The sequence below is a fragment of the Scyliorhinus torazame genome, chromosome 1 (genome assembly GCF_047496885.1).
Source record: "Scyliorhinus torazame isolate Kashiwa2021f chromosome 1, sScyTor2.1, whole genome shotgun sequence".
NCBI lineage: Eukaryota > Metazoa > Chordata > Chondrichthyes > Carcharhiniformes > Scyliorhinidae > Scyliorhinus > Scyliorhinus torazame.
Genome location: NC_092707.1, coordinates 388,764,895 through 388,782,710, shown reverse-complemented (window position 1 = coordinate 388,782,710; position 17,816 = coordinate 388,764,895). Strand labels below are relative to the sequence as shown.

Sequence of the window (17,816 nt, the reverse complement as noted above, 5' to 3'; positions counted from 1 at the left end):
AGATGGGGTGAAAACCTATGTTTTGTGTTGGTCTCTTTAAGAACTAGGTGTCTTTAGGGTATGATTTCTGGCTTCCAGTAAATGATCATATGACCAGGTTGCATGGGGTAAAAAAAACAATAGAGAGACAAAAATGGCCAACATAGGTTGATTACTGGGGTGTGATTCCGCATTCAAGCAGTTTAAATTTTAGCCTCCAGAACAAGTTGGCTGATGATCTCTCTCAAATGGAGTTCACTGAAATTTTGGGTGCTGGTTGAAAGAGTTTAAAACTCTTGTTAACATGCTTGGCTTCGAGCCCAGACCAATAAAAGCAGGAGCTCAGTGTTGTTCTTGTTGAAACCTGATGATGTTTAAAATTGTTAAAATTATAAATGCCTCAATAAAATATTTTCTAAAAAAAAAGTAATTGTTGAACTTTGCCTAACTGATATATTTAAGTAATTACAATAACTTGTTTTTTTCTGCGATCCCTTTTGCCAATGTCTCAAGCTTATGTGGACAAGATTGAAACTTCTGTTCTTGATATTTTAATGGTTTGTCTGATCAACACTTTTTTCAAAGAACATTTCTGAATTCCACTGAATTGGTATGGAGGGTATGAAGGGCCACGGGGGGGGGGGGGGTGAACCACATATCGTTGTGAAGCTGGTGCAACTCCCGGAAAGTTACAGGCTGCCCGGAGATGCCTACCTCCGCAGTGGAGTTGGCCATGTTGTGGGAGCGCATTGTACAGGTAGCCAGCACTGGTGAAAACTATCGGAAACAGGAGTGGAGTACCCCGGATCGGGTTCCGTGGCTATGACCTGACTCCTTGAAAATCTCACCCTCAATCCGAAGAGCCTCTTCAAGGACGCATAAACCAGCAAAATTATTGGAAACTCAACATGGTGATGAAGTGAACCGTGCAGAGTGGTCAATTCTGGTGGTGGGGCCCTCGCCCAGCTTGATGCTCCTTAAACCAGCATGGACTGGGAAACACAGAATTACACTGGGCACAATGTACACCTGAAACTCCTCAATATCTTGTACTTGATTGGGTGATTAAGGTCGATACTCCTGGCTCAGATCACTGCATCGACTCCAGTATCTCCTCCCTATAATAATATGATATTTGAGACCCAAATATTTCCAGATATGTGTGTGTGTGAGAGGGAGAAGGAGGGGGGGAGGAGAGGGACAGCGAGATAGAGAGAAAGAGAGCGATTAGACAGCAGGAGGGAAGCCAAAGGAGAGAAATAGAATTTGAATGTCAAGTGTCACCGGGGGAAACAAAAATTGCATTTTTATTTAATCTCAGGGGTTTAAGATTAACCCATTGTACAGCATAGAGAGGGCTTAATGAACACTTCAATGTCAAAAGTCAACTCTTTAGAAGGAATGCCAGCAGCCAATGAATTCCTGAGGTGGCAAAGGGTAAGGCGTATGTTATTTTAAAATAAAGTCGCTTCATTTGCCTCTGATGTTACTCACCAAGGTTGTTAATGGCTGGGAGCAAGTTGACAGAGAAAGCTGCCAACTACAACATACTAAACTCACTGATCAAGGAGGTGTAGGAGCAACAGGGTCGTCTCTCTTTAACCAGTCATAACAGCTAGGCTGAGGCTTTGTACATTAAAAAGAAAAGACTTGCATTTTTATAGTACCTTTCACAACATCTCTGTAATGTTCCTGACGGATGGCCTGATTTATATCACAAGAATACTTGTAGCTAAAGCTATAAATGATTTGTTAACATTAACTGTGGGTCAACTCTCTACAAAACAACAGTTGAATAACAGTATGATCAAGCACAAACATCCTCTCTCTTCCAGCTCTTCAGTCAATCGGAGGTCACCTGACTCTAACAATCACTTATATATTAATGAGACTCCTAATGGTCAGTTGGTGAATTACACATGCTGTCACCACACTCTGGATGTCCCAACGTAGTTTACAGCCAGTGAATGTCGTAAATGCCCCGGCCGGCGCCGCGTAAATGACACGGCCAGCGCCACGTAAATGACGTCACCCGCGCATGCGCGGGTTGGCCGGTGCCCACCCGTGCATGTGCGGTTGCCGTCCTCCCTGAGGCCGCCCCGCAAGAAGATGTCGGATGGATCTTGCGGGGCGCCGGAGGAAAGGAGGTCCTCCTTCAGAGAGGCCGGCACCGATCGCGGGCCAGACCCCTTTTGAGGTCCCCCCCGGTGCAGGAACCCCCCTCCACCCCCCACAAGCCCCCCCCCCAGTGTTCCCGCGCTGTTCCCGCCAGCAGCGACCAGGTGTGGGGCAAGCCGCTCGCCCGTTGCAAATGGCCATTCTCCCAGCGGCCAGCCATGATTTGCACCACGCCGGTTGGGGGGGGGGGGGGGGAGGATCGCGTGCGGGTGCCTCCCACCCGGTGTGGGGAGGGAGAATTCCGCCCAGGGTTTTGGGGAAATTAATGGGATTGAAGGCAGACAAATCTCTAGGGTCCAAAATTGCCCTTAGTGTTGGGTGGGGTTACTGGATTATGGGGATAGGGTGGAGGTGTGGGATTGGGTAGGGTGCTCTTTCAAAGAGCCGGTGCAGACTCGATGGGCCGAATGGCCTCATTCTGCACTGTACATTCTATGAATCTATGGTAATCTGCATCCCAGAGTACTTAAGGAAGTGGCCCGAGAAATAGTAGATCCATTGGTTGTCATTGTCCAAAATTCTTTGAACACTGGAATGGTTCCTGTCATGATATCCACATTAACATATCATGGTGCAATCACACACACACACTGATGGACAGGTAGTTGGACCAACCAACACACACACAACATCGCAGCCAATCGCCAGTGAGAGCACATGCACTATAATACAGGGAACACCACAGTTCCCGCTCATTCTACCAGGAGATAGCTCAGAACACAGAGCTCACAGCGTGCCACTCAGACATGCACCATGTGCTGAGTGCCTCTCTAAGATAGTGCTAGGGCTGGGTCCACAGGTTAACTGGTGAAGTACGAACCACAGCCAGAAGTTAATAGTTATTATTATCCAGAATAATAAAACAGAGTTGTACCATCTACAACCGTGTTGGTTCGTCTGTGTATCGGAACACCCAACACGACAGTTCCTACAGATTGGAGGGTAGCAAATGTAACCTTGCTATTCAAAATAGGAGGTAGAGAGAAAACAGGGAACTGTGGACCAGTGAGCCTAACGCCAGTAGTCGGGAAGTTGCTCGAGTCCATTATCAAGCAATTTGTTGCACAGCATTTGGGAAGCAGTGCTGTAATCAGACAAAGATCAGCCATGATCTCATTGAATGGCGGAGCAGGCTCGAGGGACCAGATGGCCTACTCCTGTTCCTAGTTCTTAAAGTCAACATGGATTTACGAAAGAAAAATTATGCTTGACAAATCTACTAGAATTCTTTGAAAATGTAACTAGCAGCGTTGACCAGGGAGAACCAATGATGTGGTTTATTTAGACTTTCAGAAGGCTTTCGATAAAGTCTCTCATAGCAGATTACTCTGTAAAGTTAAAGCGCATGGGATTACGGGTAATGTCTTGAGATGGATAGAAAGCTGGTTAGCAGACAGGAAGCAAAAAGTTGGAATAAATGGGTCTTTTTCCGAATGGCAGGCAGTGACTAGTAGTGCACCACAGGGATCTGTGCTAGGACCCCAACTCTTCACATTATATGATTTGGACGAGGGAACTAAATCTATTATCTTCAAATTTGCAGATGACACAAAGCAGGGAGGTCATGATTCAGCTGTACAGAACTTTGGTGAGGCCACAGCTGGAGTACTGTGTCCAATTCTGGTCGCCACATTATAGGAAGGATGTAATTACACTGGAGGGAGTGCAGAAAAGATTCACCAGAATGCTGCCTGGGATGGAACATTGAAGTTATGAAGAGAGGTTGGATAGGCTTGGGTTGTTTTCTCTGGAGCAGTGAAGACTGAGGGGTGACCTGATTGAGGTGTCCAGGATTATGAGGGACATGGACAGGGTGGATCAGGAGCAGCTGTTCCCCTTAGTTGAAGGGTCAGTTACAAGGGGACACAACTTCAAAGTGAGGGCTGGGAGGTTTCGGGGGGATTTGAGGAAAAGCCTTTTTACCCAGAGGGTGGTGACGGTCTGCAATGCACTGCCTGGGAGGGTGGGAGGGGTGGGATGCCGCACATCCTTTATCGAGTACCTGGATGAGTACTTGGCACGTCATAACATTCAAGGCTACGGGCCAAGTGTTGGCAAGTGGGATTCGGTGGGCAGACTCAATGGGCCGAAGGGCCTCTTCTGCACTGTCGTATTCTATTCTAATAGATGATGGAGCAGGCTCAAAGGGACGAATGGCCTCTTCTTGCTTCTACTCTCTGTGTTTCTAAAACCCATTAATTTCTCACTGAAAGATAGCACCTGAGGCGGTGCAGCGCTCCCTCTGTACTGCTGGATTATTAGCCAAGTTTTTGCATTCAAGTCTCTCGAGTGCGATTTGAACCTATAACTTTCTAACTCAGAGGAAGGAGTGCAAGCCACTGAGCCACAGAATTCTTGGGGCATTATTGAAGGGACGATTAGGAGAAGCTAGAAGCAGACTAAACTAATTAATCCATAAATTTTCAAACGAAGAAACCCTGATATTTTGTTGATCCCAGCCCAGTTGGCCAAGTATTATGAAAGACACTAATACTTTTCTTGACCATGGGTTTATGCACAGATCACAGAAATACTTATGTCTGCTTCTGACCTGCCAACACAATGTCCCAGCACTCTCTCTTCATACTATTCACCCTATTTTGATACAACAGTCAAAAAAATGGGCAAATTAAAGTGACAGCCCCATATAGGGGCACCGTAAAAAAAAAAAAGACAACATTTTCCAAAGAATCCTATCCATTTAAATTAACATGTTCTTCCCAAGGCTGGTGATACACTCCAACCCCCGCAGTGCCTAACCGTCACGGAAGGCCAGTCTCTCTTTATACTCTTTTGAACAAATCGGTCTAATCAAATGGACAAATTACCAAGCTAACTAATAAATTAAAGTGATGGCCCTTTAAAGGGTGCACTAAAACTTATGTCAAAATATCTTAAGGCAACTTATCAAATCAAAATGATAATTTTGGGGACTGAGTAGGCACTCCAGTTCCCGGTGTTGCCCACCGGGTGTGGAAGACAGCAGGGGGCTAACATAGACAGTCTCTCTTTGTAAGTACTCTAAATACTTAATTAAATAATGCCCTTGATCTGTGTATCTTAACAACATAATTAACATATCATCAACACCTAAGGGATGTGGAACTGGATTTAAGGGAGCCCTCATGCATCACTATTTGTGGGGTTATTCATATATAGCAACAGAATATTGAGTTAAATGTATGTTTTCTAATATTGCGTTCGGAGGTCTTTTGGCGCAGTGGAGAGCATCCGTGCCTCTAAGACCAGGGGCGAAATTCTCCCCCAACCGCGCGATGTCCGCCGACTGGCGCCAAAGACGGCGCCAATCAGACGGGCATCGCGCCGGCCCAAAGGTGCGGAATGCTCCGCATCTTTGGCGGCCTAGCCCCAACATTGAGGGGCTAGGCCGACGCCGGAGGGATTTCCGCCCCGCCAGCTGGCGGAAATGGCGTTTGTTGCCCCGCCAGCTGGCGCAGAAATGCGGCGCATGCGCGGGAGCGTCAGCGGCCGCTGTCAGTTTCCCGCGCATGCGCAGTGGGGAGAGTCTCTTCCGCCTCCGCCATGGTGGAGGCCGTTGCGGAGGCGGAAGGGAAAGAGTGCCCACCACAGCACAGGCCCGCCCGCGGATCGGTGGGCCCCGATCGCGGGCCAGGCCACTGTGGGGGCACCCCCCGGGGTCAGATCGCCCCGCGCCCCCCCCAGGACCTCGGAGCCCGCCCACGCCGCCTGGTCCCGCTGGTAAATACCAGGTTTGATTTGCGCCGGCGGGACAGGCAATTTCTGGGCGGGACTTCGGCCCATCCGGGCCGGAGAATCCAACGGGGGGTCCCGCCAACCGGCGCGGCCCGATTCCCGCCCCCGCCCAATCTCCGGTACCGGAGACTTCGGCGGGGGCGGGATTCACGGCGGCCAACGGCCATTCTCCGACCCGGCGGGGGGTCGGAGAATGACGCCCCAGAAGTTCCAGGTTTGAGTCCCACCCCAGGGCTTGATGGCCAAGAAAGGTGCGTGCATATTCCAGTCAAACAGGTCGAATGTCAGCCTACACATCCCTCCAGACTCGTCAATGGCTGCCGGTAAGAGTGGGAGTGACTCCCCGTCAGCCATGCTGGATAAACCCCTGGTGACAGACTAGTGACTTGTTCCAGGAACTACCAGCTACGGAAACAGACGGAAGTCTATCTCAGCTCAACACTAGGTGCGAGAGGAGAATTGGAATATTGCATTGCTGGTTCACCTAGGATTGTCGGCACTACTGGAGTAATTTACTCAACGTCAACCGACTGGAAGTTTATAGTGCACACCGACCCCTGGGTTTAACTTTTCATTTTACGTCACTCCATCTTTTGCAAATGAGATGGACTCCCTGTATTCTCCCAGTTGGATAATCCGGTACCCACAGCATTAAATATATTTCACTGATGCTCACAGGAAAAAGGCAAAGGAATGATTCATTTTAACTTGCTGTTTGTGTGTCATTGTGATAACAGTTAAAAAAAAATACAGATGTGGGAGCAATGTCAGCTTCCAGTCAAAGACAAATTCATGTCTCTATATATGAGTTCAGAGATGTTAGAAAAACAAATCATACTGACTTGTGGAACAGGCTGCTTGTTTTCCCTGTCTCAACTTTCATCGTGAATGATACAAAGTCTCGGGGTTGTGTGCGAGGGAGTATGTCTGACCTCTTGAGCATCCCTAATTTCCATCGCTCCAGTACCGGTGGCTCGGTCTTCAGCTGCTGAGGCCCTAAGCTCTGGCTCGAATGCCCTTCATCAATGTCGCCACTTTGCTTTCCTCCTCTAAGGTCTATCTCTTTGACCAAGCTTTTGGTCATTTTTTCCCCCCCCCGACTCCTTCACGGGATGTGGGTGTCGCTGGTTAGGCCAGCGTCTTTCTCCCCGTCCCTAATTGCCCTCGAGAAGGTGGTGGTCAGCCGCCTTCTTGAACCGCTGCAGTCCATGTGGTGCAGGTACACACACCGTGCTGTTAGGGAGGGGTCTTCCCCCAAAGTCTCATTTTGTGGCACAGGGTGGGAGGGTGCTGTTAACACTCCTGCAAAGTTGGTTGGGACATTTTGTTCTGTTAAGCCAGAAACAAACGTTTTGTCGCTGAAGATGAATCACTGGGTTAGGTATCGAGTGTCTGCATCCCAGCGATTCCCGCCAGCTGCCACTTTGAGCGGTGTCATAAACATGGCGGGTTGCAACCTGCGGTCAGGAAAAGTGACATCAGGTTCCACCTTTTAAATGCCTGCTTCAATTTTGAATTTCCCAAGTTTGAGATCTCTTCAGGCCTGTATAAAAAAGGTCAGGTCAATCCCTTTGCGAACCTTGAGGGAAACTTGTGGCATTGAAAACTTTTTGACGGGTGATAAAATGAAAGAGATTAACACAGATAGAGAAGAGGTTCTGAGTGGTTCGGCAGGCAGGCTTGTAGGCACTTAAAATGGCCAACTCCCGATTCAAAATGGCGAATGGCAAAGGCTGATGGGAAAGTCAGCAACAGGACAAAAACGAGCAGCTGCAGGTTTGCTGTGTATTTACCTCTGGAAAGGCCAGACAAGATCGATACCAGCAACCATCAGCATAACAAAACACCAGCCATCTGCATACTAATGAGCAATCCCCAGGAACAATAAGCAACATTTAGACACACAAAGCAAAACCAGACTCTTCGGCGTCAGCAGAAGCCGACACAAAAGGAGGTGAACGACCACCTCAGGACCGCCCATCGATCAGGGAACCGCTCCAGCATTGGAGAAAATCGAACCAAGTGATTGGGACAAAGTCCAATCACTTGGGACCAGGTACAGGGTCTGCCCCGAAAGGCGGGAAGCCCCTGGGGACTATAAGAATTGAGCCCCAAGTTCAAGTCGCTCTCTTCCCCAGCTCTTCAGCTCTCTCTTCCAGCTCTCGTCACTCTTCAGCAGCCGATCGAACCTGTAAGTCTTACTTCAACGCTCCTAGCTATCAATCTGTACCAACTTCGAATCCCGCAGGCTCAGAACCTGAACGAAAGGCCATTTGTTTCCCTGACCTGGTGAGCCAGTTCCAAGTTAAGTATAGGCCTGTTAGTTGTAGAAGTAGCTTAGACGTAGAATTTATGCATGAGTAGTGATTACTGTGTATAATAAATGTGCTTTGATTTAAATCTTACTAATCGGTGTATTGGATTATTGATCATTACTCGGGCTTGAACCATGTGGCGGTATCCTAAAGATACCTGGCGACTCAAGAGCAAAGGTGATAAAACAGAGCAATTAAACTAAGGCAAAGTTAGTTTTGTAAGGGCCACGAAGAATCCAGCACGAGTTTTAAGGATACAAAGTAATAACATTTATTTACTATAACATATATACATAACAGTAGCAGTAACTTCCCTTGCTACATACTCCTTCCTCCTGGTTCCTGAACTGGCCAGCTTATTTATACTAGGAGTTTCTCCTCCCCCCTCATTGGGGAAGCTCATACTCCCACAGGATTGTGGGATAGTCATTAGTCCCCAGCCCATGGTAAGTAGGCAGGTTATAACATCCCTCCCCCCCAAAGTCCAAGGAATCCACCGAAGACCCTGGCGAAGGAAGGCGTCGGACTCGTTTGGCCGCAGGCCGGACGCCATTTGCACGCGGCGCTGGATCAGGCGGCGTGTAACGAGACGGAGACCGGCGCTTCCGTGATGAACGGCGCGGTTGTACATCCACGGCCCGTGGATCCGAGGATTCCCCCTCTGATGCATCCTGTGTCTCCATCTCGGAGTCAGAGTCTGCTGCCTCCGTCATGTCAACGTCTCTATCTCCATTCGGTCCCGTAACGACCTGCGCAGGCTTCGAGTGAGGCACCAGTGGAAGATTGTGAGGACTACCTTCCCTTGTCTCTGGTCTTTGCGGCTGTTGAAATGAGCTCCGGGGGCGGGGAATCTTTTGAGGGGATGATCTTCTGGACTGAACGTGGTCTACATGTTTTCGCTGGAGACGGCCCTGGGCTTGCACTTGGTAAGATATAGGGCCCGTCTGGCGAAAGATTACACCAGGAATCCATTGGGCACCACTAGAAAAATTCCGAACGAATACTGGGTCACCGGGCGCAAACTGCCGAATCGGCCGATGCCGAGACAATCCCTGTCCCTGCCGTTCTTGTGTGCGGCATACTTTTGCGCCAATATCCGGGAAAACCATACTAAGGCGGGTGCGAAGTCTCCGGCCCATTAGGAGTTCTGCGGGAGCTACCCCAGTCACTGCATGGGGGGTGGTCCTGTACGTAAACAAAAAGCGAGCCAGTCTCGTGTCCATTGATCTGGAAGACTGCTTCTTTAGGCCTCCTTTGAATGTCTGCACTGCGCGCTCTGCCAACCCATTTGAAGCCGGGTGGTAAGGGGCAGTGCGGATATGGCGGATGCCGTTCATCTTTGTGAACCTAGCAAACTCCTCACTCGTGAATGGAGTGCCATTATCCGTGACCAGCACCTCGGGGAGGCCATGCGTACTAAACAATAAACGCATCTTTTCAATTGTTGCGCAGGACGTTGTCCCCTGCATCTTATGCACCTCTAGCCATTTAGACTGGGCGTCAATTAATAGAAGGAACATGGATCCTTGAAAAGGGCCTGCGAAATCTGCATGCAAGCGTGCCCAAGGCCGCCCTGGCCATTCCCAGTGATGTAGGGGCGCGGCCGGCGGAAGCTTCTGATGCTCCTGGCAAATGGAGCAGTTTTGGGCCACCTTCTCAATGTCGGTATCGAGGCCTGGCCACCAGACATAACTCCGGGCCAACATTTTCATTTTGGTCACGCCTGGATGCCCATTGTGCAAGTCTGATAGTATCAGCTCCTGGCCTTTTTCCGGGACAATCACACGCGCCCCCACAAGAGGATGCCGTCTTCCACGCTGAATTCTGACAGCTTGGAGGAAAATGCCCGCAACTCGCCTGGGAGCTGTCTTTGCTGCCCACCATACAGGACTATGTGCCGAACCTTTGACAGGACTGGCTCAGTCTGGGTCCACTCACGGATCTGTGATGCCGTGACAGGCAAGGTGTCCATAACATTTAGGGTTGCAACCACCTCACCGGTCGTGATGGTCGACATGGGGCTGGTCGATAAAGGCAATCGGCTCAGTGCGTCGGCATTTGCTATCTGCGTACCTGGTTTGTGCTCCAGAGAATACTCGTATGCAGCAAGCAACAAAGCCCAGCGCTGGATCCGTGCAGAAGCAATGGGCGGTATTGGCTTATCCTCTCTGAAAAGTCCCAGCAGGGGCTTATGATCAGTCACGATAGTGAAATGGCGGCCGTACACGTACTGGTGGAAGCGTTTCACCGCAAAAACCACTGCCAGGCCCTCCTTCTCGATCTGCGCGTACTTTTTCTCCGCTGCAGTCAATGTGCGGGAGGCGAAAGCTATCGATCGCTCGGCCCCGTTCTCCATCTTGTGGGACAGGACGGCCCCAATACCATACGGGGATGCATCACATGTGACGAGCAAAGGCTTTCCAGGATCATAGTGGGTTAGTAACCCAGACGACGACAATTGTTGCTTTACCCGCCGGAAAGCGGTTTCTTGCGGCTGACCCCAAACCCAGGTGTAATTTTTCTTTAGCAGAAGGTGCAAAAGGGGCCAGCGTAGTTGCCAGATTGGGGAGGAACTTCCCGTAATAGTTTACGAGACCGAGAAAAGAACGAAGATGCGAAGTGTCAGTCGGGGTGGGGGCATGTTGAAAAGCGACGGGGTGCAGACCTTCGTGGTCCACCCGATAACCCAGGTAGACTACTTCCTTTGCCTGAAATACGCACTTTGTGTGACGTAAACGGACTCCAGCCTCCGAAAGGCGTCTAAGGACAGCCTCCAGATTTTCCAAATGTTCTTGCTCCGATGTCCCTGTAATCAAAACGTCATCTAGGTAGACAGCCACACGTGGTAAACCTTTCAAAATGCCCTCCATAACACGTTGAAAAATTGCGCAGGCAGAGGATACTCCAAAGGGCAACCGTGTATATTCATACAGGCCCCGGTGTGTATTAATCGTTACATATGGTCGGGAGGCAGGGTCCAGCTCCAACTGCAGGTAGGCGTGACTCATATCTAATTTTGTGAACGAGAGTCCACCTGCAAGTTTCGCGTAGAGATCCTCTATGCGAGGCATTGGATATCAGGCGAGTCGGGAAACTGTATTCACTGTAAGTTTATAGTCGCCACACAAGTGAACTGTGGCATCTGGCTTCATTACAGGTACAATTGGTGCTGCCCAGTCAGCAAAACGGACGGGCCTGATAATACCCAAACTCTCCAAACGAGTGAGCTCCCCTTCTACCTTCTCGAGCAAGGTGTAAGGCACTGGGCGCGCCCGGAAATAGCGTGGCGTGGCTCCTGGTTCAACTTGGATCCGGGCTACGGCCCCTTTTATTTTCCCCAAACCAGGCTGGAATACATCTGGGTATCGTCCTAGCACCTCAGTCAACCCTTCAGAAACTGTTTGGAGGATGTGCTGCCATTGCAACCGCAAATGCCGCAACCAGTCCCGACCCAACAGGCTGGGCCCATGGCCGCGCACCACGATAAGTGGGAAACGCCCCTCCTGGCGTCCATAGACAACAGGGGTCATTGTAGTTCCTGCAATGTCCAGTGGTTCCCCCGTGTAGGTGGCCAACCTGGCCTGTGAGTCGGTTAATGTAAGGGTCTGTATACCCTGCTTGATGCGGTCGAATGTCCTCTGGGCGATCACGGAGACCGCTGCGCCAGTATCCAACTCCATCTCAAGCGGGTGGCCATTGACCCGTACTGTCACCTTAATGGGGGCCACACGGGGAGCTGCCACACAATGCAGCTGCAGGCAGTCGTCCTCCGTCTCCACGTCCTCAGGAGTAGTCGCCGCAGGTTCATCCACATGGAAGGTACGGCCTCTGGGCTGGTCCCAGTTACGGCCCCTGGGCTGGTCCCAGTTTCGGTCGGAACGATGGCGCCTCTGGCGTCCCCAGGACCGCCGTCCACGACGGGGTCGGCGCCTACAAGTCTGATACGGACATGGCTCCTCATCCATTGGCTCTGGAGAAGGCTCCCTTCGGAGAGGAATGTCCGATGGCCACTGGCGTCGGTCCGGACGTTGCCTCGCCCAAGGTACCGCAGGAGTGCGGGGGAACGTTTTTGGACAGAAAGGGTTGCGCCCCAAGGCATGCACTTCCATTCCCTGTAGCTCCTGTACTCCTCGCTCTGCGCTCTCTCGGGACAATACTATTTGAATGGCCTGTTGAAAAGTCAATGTTGGCTCCGCTAACAACTTTCTCTGGGTGGCTGCATTGTTAATACCGCAAACCAAACGGTCGCGTAACATTTCTGACAAGGTCTCACCATAGTCACAGTACTCCGCAATCCTGCGTAGCCTGTATAGAAAATCGGCAAGGGATTCTCCAGGGGTCCTCTCAGCGGTATTAAACCGGTAACGCTGGACTATCGTGGAAAGGGTTGGGTTAAAGTGTTGCCCCACTATATTCACAAGTTCATCAAACGTTTTGGTGTCCGGCGCAGCTGGGTACGTAAGGCTCCTAATCACCCCAAACGTATGCGGGCCGCAGGCGGTGAGCAATATGACCACCTGGCGCTCGTTTTCGGTGATATTGTTTGCCCGGAAATAGTAATGCATCCGTTGTGTGTACTGGTTCCAGCTTTCCAGCGCAGCATCAAAAACATCCAAACGTCCGTACAGAGGCATGGTATAATAGAAAACAACTTCCAACCGGTATCCAACAAAAATCCAGGGAGGTGGCTTCAGCAGTGTAGACAGCTATTCACTTTTACCTTCGTCGCCAGTTTTGTAAGGGCCACGAAGAATCCAGCACGAGTTTTAAGGATACAAAGTAATAACATTTATTTACTATAACATATATACATAACAGTAGCAGTAACTTCCCTTGCAACATACTCCTTCCTCCTGGTTCCTGAACTGGCCAGCTTATTTATACTAAGAGTTTCTCCTCCCCCCTCATTGGGGGAGCTCATACTCCCACAGGATTGTGGGATAGTCATTAGTCCCCAGCCAATGGTAAGTAGGCAGGTTATAACAGTTAGCAATATTATTTGGCGACTCTGCCGGGACCCCCCATGAATGCAAAATTATCTCTCCACACCACAACACAGGCCCCTTTATCGCTAAAACACCCCCCAGAAAGATAGGTAGTTCAACCCAGAGCCCCCAGCACACAGACACGTGTGAGCCCATAAAGATCTATGTGTATGGCTCTTCCACAGTCTTGGATGGGAAGCGCATAACAGGTTGCGGTATCTATGTCGAGGGCGTGCCATATCGTTGAAACTTCCAGGCCACTTAGGCGCGCAGGCAGCAGAGCTCGCGGCCATCGCGTATAAAGTGGAGCACCCAGATTCCTTCCCCAGCCCAGCAGACATATATTCAGACAGCCTCTATGTCTGCACCAGCCTCACGGAATTTCTGCCCCTGTGAAAAGCAAGAGGATTTGTTTCCGCAGACGGAAAACCCCTCCCCTCAGCCCCATTGCTCCGTCATATTTTAGAGAGAGCCCAGAACAGGACTTTTGGGATAATCAAAGTCCGCAGTCACCATCGTTCCTCCCCCCCTGGAAATGTGAAAGCCGACGCACTGGCCAAAGCAGGTTCCAGGCATGGATACTTTTGGACACCCCCCGAAAGCGCACCAGTGAGTGCAGATCAGGTCTCACAGACAAAGATCGAGGATCTAGTGGAGGCCCAGAAGCAGGACAGCAATCTCAGGGAGATTGTAAAAGGAAAATATCCAGCTCCCTATGAGAGGTTTAAAAATGCACTGACCACACATGACGGTGTGGTGTTAAAAGACACCCTTTATGTGGTTCCGGAACAGGACAGGAATCAATTGATTTGCTTGTTCCATGGCGGTCATGGACATCGGGGAATCGATCCCACTACAGCCCATCTCAAGCAGCTTTGTTGGTGGCCGAATTTAAAGGAAGATGTAAACCATTACATCAAGAATGGTCTTATCTGTGCCAAGAATAATCCGGACAGATATGCCAAAAAGGCTCAACTCAGCCACACCCGACACGTTAATGGCCCCTGGACTAACCTCCAGATTGATTTTATAGGACCATTGCCCCCTTGCAGGAATGGCTATAAATATGTACTTGTGGTGATTGACACATTTACGAAATGGGTGGAAGCATTCCCAGCCCGCACAAACACTGCAAAAACCACAGCCAAGATTTTAACCCCCCACATCTTCACAAGGTGGGGACTCCCCCGCAGCATTGAATCCGACCAAGGTTCCCATTGTACGGGACGTGTCACGCAGAACATCCTCACGATATTTGGCATCACCCAAAAATTCCACCCACAGTCGAGTGGTATCGTGGAGCGCATGAATCGGACCCTAAAATCTACCCTCAGAAAAATGGTCCAGCAGAACAACACCACTTGGGACTCAGTCCTCCCTTTTGCGCTGATGTTTTTGCGTAACGCAATTTCTACTTCCACAGGTTACACCCCACACACCCTCATGACCGGACGGCCCATGAAAGGCAACCACCCTCTGGGGGGAAAAAACTTCCCCCACATCACTCCTACTCCTTTTGCCCATTATTCTGAATCTCTTGTTCTTGATGCTCTCTTGAGTGGGATGTTTCTCAATATTGACCCTGTCCATACCCCTCGGGATCTGGAATGCCTCTATCAAGTCTCCCCTCATCTTTCTTTTCTCCAAGGAAACAGACCCAACCTCTTCAATCTATCCTCATAGCTACGGTTCTCCATCCCTTGAGTCATTGTTGTGAACGGCCTCTGCCCTCAGTTTCAAACTAGAGATTGATAGATCTTTGTTAGATAACGTTATTAAAGATTACGGAACCAAGGCAGGTCGTTGAAGTTAAGGTACAGTTGATCCAGTAGAATGATCGAGCTGGCTCAAGTGGCTGAACAGCCGGTTTAGGGGCTGGTTTAGCACAGTGGGCTAAACAGCTGGTTTGTAATGCAGAACAAGGCCAGCAGCGCGGGTTCAATCCCCATACCGGCCTACCGGAACAGGCGGCGGAATGTGGCGACTAGGGGCTTTTCAAAGTAACTTCATTGTAGCCTACTTGTGACAATAAGAGATTATTATTATTATTCTGTTGGAAAGTTAAATAATTTTCAGAAGATACGGTGACAGATTTGTGATGGCTGGAGAACCTGAGGAGTTAACTTGAATCGGATGTCTTCAGTGAAGTGCTCAGCACATGTTTTTTATTTGGTGATTAAATTAAAAATGTTTTTCTCTGATGTGGTCTTTTAGTGACACTTCTGCGGTGCGAGTACAATGGTCAAGATCCACAGCCCTGGAAGATGTGTATCGAGGGACGGGCATCAATGTCAGGGAACTGTTAAATCAGGTTTATGGGCTAAAAGAGTGAGACAGGATTATAAAACCAATTAAATACGCAGGCTATGTTTTTTATTATGAGTGAGATAAACTGAAATAGGTTTTGATTATCAAAACGGGTGAGTGCCAGATTTGATGAGATTGGAATCAGAGGCAGGCACATTCTTGGACCAGCAAAGGGAAAGTCCCGGATGACCACAGGCTGCTTTCCCCTTTGATGGGGGAAGAGCGGACTGGTGGCGGTTTAACCTGAGGGTCAGCACACCTCAGGCGGGGGGGGCAAGGTTGAAGAGGCGGGGCCTTCATGCGTAACCTCAGCCCTTTACAGGAATTGAACCCGCGAAGCTGGCCTACGCTCCGCATCACTAACCAGTTGCCCAGCCCACTGAGCTGAACCGGCCCCCTTTTTGACGTTCTCGCAGACACACACACACGCTCTATAAACACTCAGGTACACAGTGCCTCAGACCAACACAGCCAGAGGTGACACCATTACAAAGGGAGTTTTTCCACTTACTGGTAGGGTTGCAGGGTCCTCACGCCGTAACCCAAGGCGTCCTCCCAGCGGGCGAGGTGAACACAGGCGTCCATGGCGGCGTCGAGCATCTTCAGCAAGTGGAGGTTTGTGTCTGGGAGGACATCTCGATACTTTTCCAGGATATCCTGGCACAGGTCCGCAATCTCTTCCCACTCTGTTATTAACTTCAGTTAAGGAGTCAGGCAGGAAAATAAAACAAAAACCCGACAGATTTTATTTTAGAAAAGACAGCTGCTTTCCACTAAATAAGGGCATTTGCTCAGTTCTCGAGGGCCCCCCCGCTCCTGGCTACTTTGTTCCTCGGTAAACATTCGACACATAGTATATCTCCAATTTAATTAATTTTCTTTTATCCCAGCGCAGTGTGCCAGACAGTTCAAAGCAGGAGTAGTGGAGACTTTGTTTTGTGTTTTATGTGACCACATCCCTGCTGCTTCCCCAGTTTTTACACATGAGTATATCCTCAGAAACCTGAACCACACCATCCTACCCTCCAATACACAGGACTCAATACACGGCTTCCTACTCAAACCCCTTCCTTGCCCAGTAGAATCTAAATTTGGTTTTGGGATACAAATGGCACTCATTAAGTGATCATAGAATCCCTACAGTGTAGAAGGGGGCCATTCAGCCCATCTGCACCAAACCTCCAAAGGAGCACCCCATCCAGGCCAGCGCCCCTGCCCTATCCCCATAACCCCACCTAACATAGAACATACAGCGCAGAAGGAGGACATTCGGCCCATCGAGTCTGCACCGACCCACTTAAGCCCTCACTTCCACTTTATCCCCGTAACCCAATAACCCCTCCTAATCTTTTTTTGGACACTAAGGGCAATTTAGCATCCACCTAACCTGCACGTCTTTGGACTGTGGGAGGAAACCGGAACACCCGGAGGAAACCCACACAGACACGGGGAGAACGTGCAGACTCCGCACAGACAGTGACCCAGCGGGGAATCGAACCTGGGACCCTGCCGCTGTGAAGCCACAGTGCTATCCACTTGTGCTACTGTGCGCATCCTTGGACACTAAGGTGTAGATTTACAAAGAAGATACCAACACTCAAGAGGTTATACCTGTCAGGAAAGATTGAAAAGGCACAGGCCTTTCCCCTGGAATAAAAAAGGTGAAGGGGTGACCTAACAGGAGTTCACATTATATTCAATAAGGTACAGGTGGAGAAACTGTGAGGGCAACCAAAACTAGGAGCCCTGAACATTAGCATCTTGCCAATAAGGAATTTAAGAGACATTTCCTTACCCAGAGACTGGTTAGATTGTGGAACTCATTGTCGGTGCTTGGATGAGCACTTGAGGCACCATCACATTCAAGGGTATGGGACAAGTGCTGGTAAGTGGGATTAACGCGAGATGAGGGATAGTTATTGTCAGTGCAGATTCGATGGGCCGAAGGGCCTTTTCTGTGCTGTACAGCCCTATGACTTTAGGAGGAGTAATTGAGGTGAATAACGTCGGAGAAATAAATAAGGGAGAAATAAGGGCAGCACTGTAGCACAGTGGTTAGCACAACTGCTTCACAGCTCCAGGTTCCCAGGTTCGATTCCCTGCTTGGGTCACTGTCTGTGCGGAGTCTGCACATCCTCCCCGTGTCTGCGTGGGTTTCCTCCGGGTGCTCCGGTTTCCTCCCACAGTCCAAAGATGTGCAGGTTAGGTGGATTGGCCGTGATAAATTGCCCTTAGTGTCCAAAATTGCCCTTGGTGTTGGATGGGGTTACTGGGTTATGAGGATAGGGTGGAGGTGTTGACCTTGGGTAGGGTGCTC

At 49.8% G+C, this 17,816-nt stretch overlaps 1 protein-coding gene across 4 annotated transcripts in view; it reads right to left on the bottom strand.

The window, feature by feature from the left end:
* smyd3 (SET and MYND domain containing 3) overlaps positions 1-17,816 on the bottom strand; it is a 1,068,428-nt gene that overhangs the window by 80,892 nt on the left and 969,720 nt on the right. For all 4 annotated transcript variants that reach the window (XR_011948475.1, XM_072512909.1, XM_072512917.1 and 1 more), the window contains one exon: positions 16,011-16,185. Coding sequence is in view for 3 of the 4 variants with exons in the window: in XM_072512909.1 (XP_072369010.1) it covers positions 16,011-16,185 (175 nt within the window). In the remaining variant the exon portion in view is untranslated. The remainder of the gene's footprint in view (positions 1-16,010; positions 16,186-17,816) is intronic.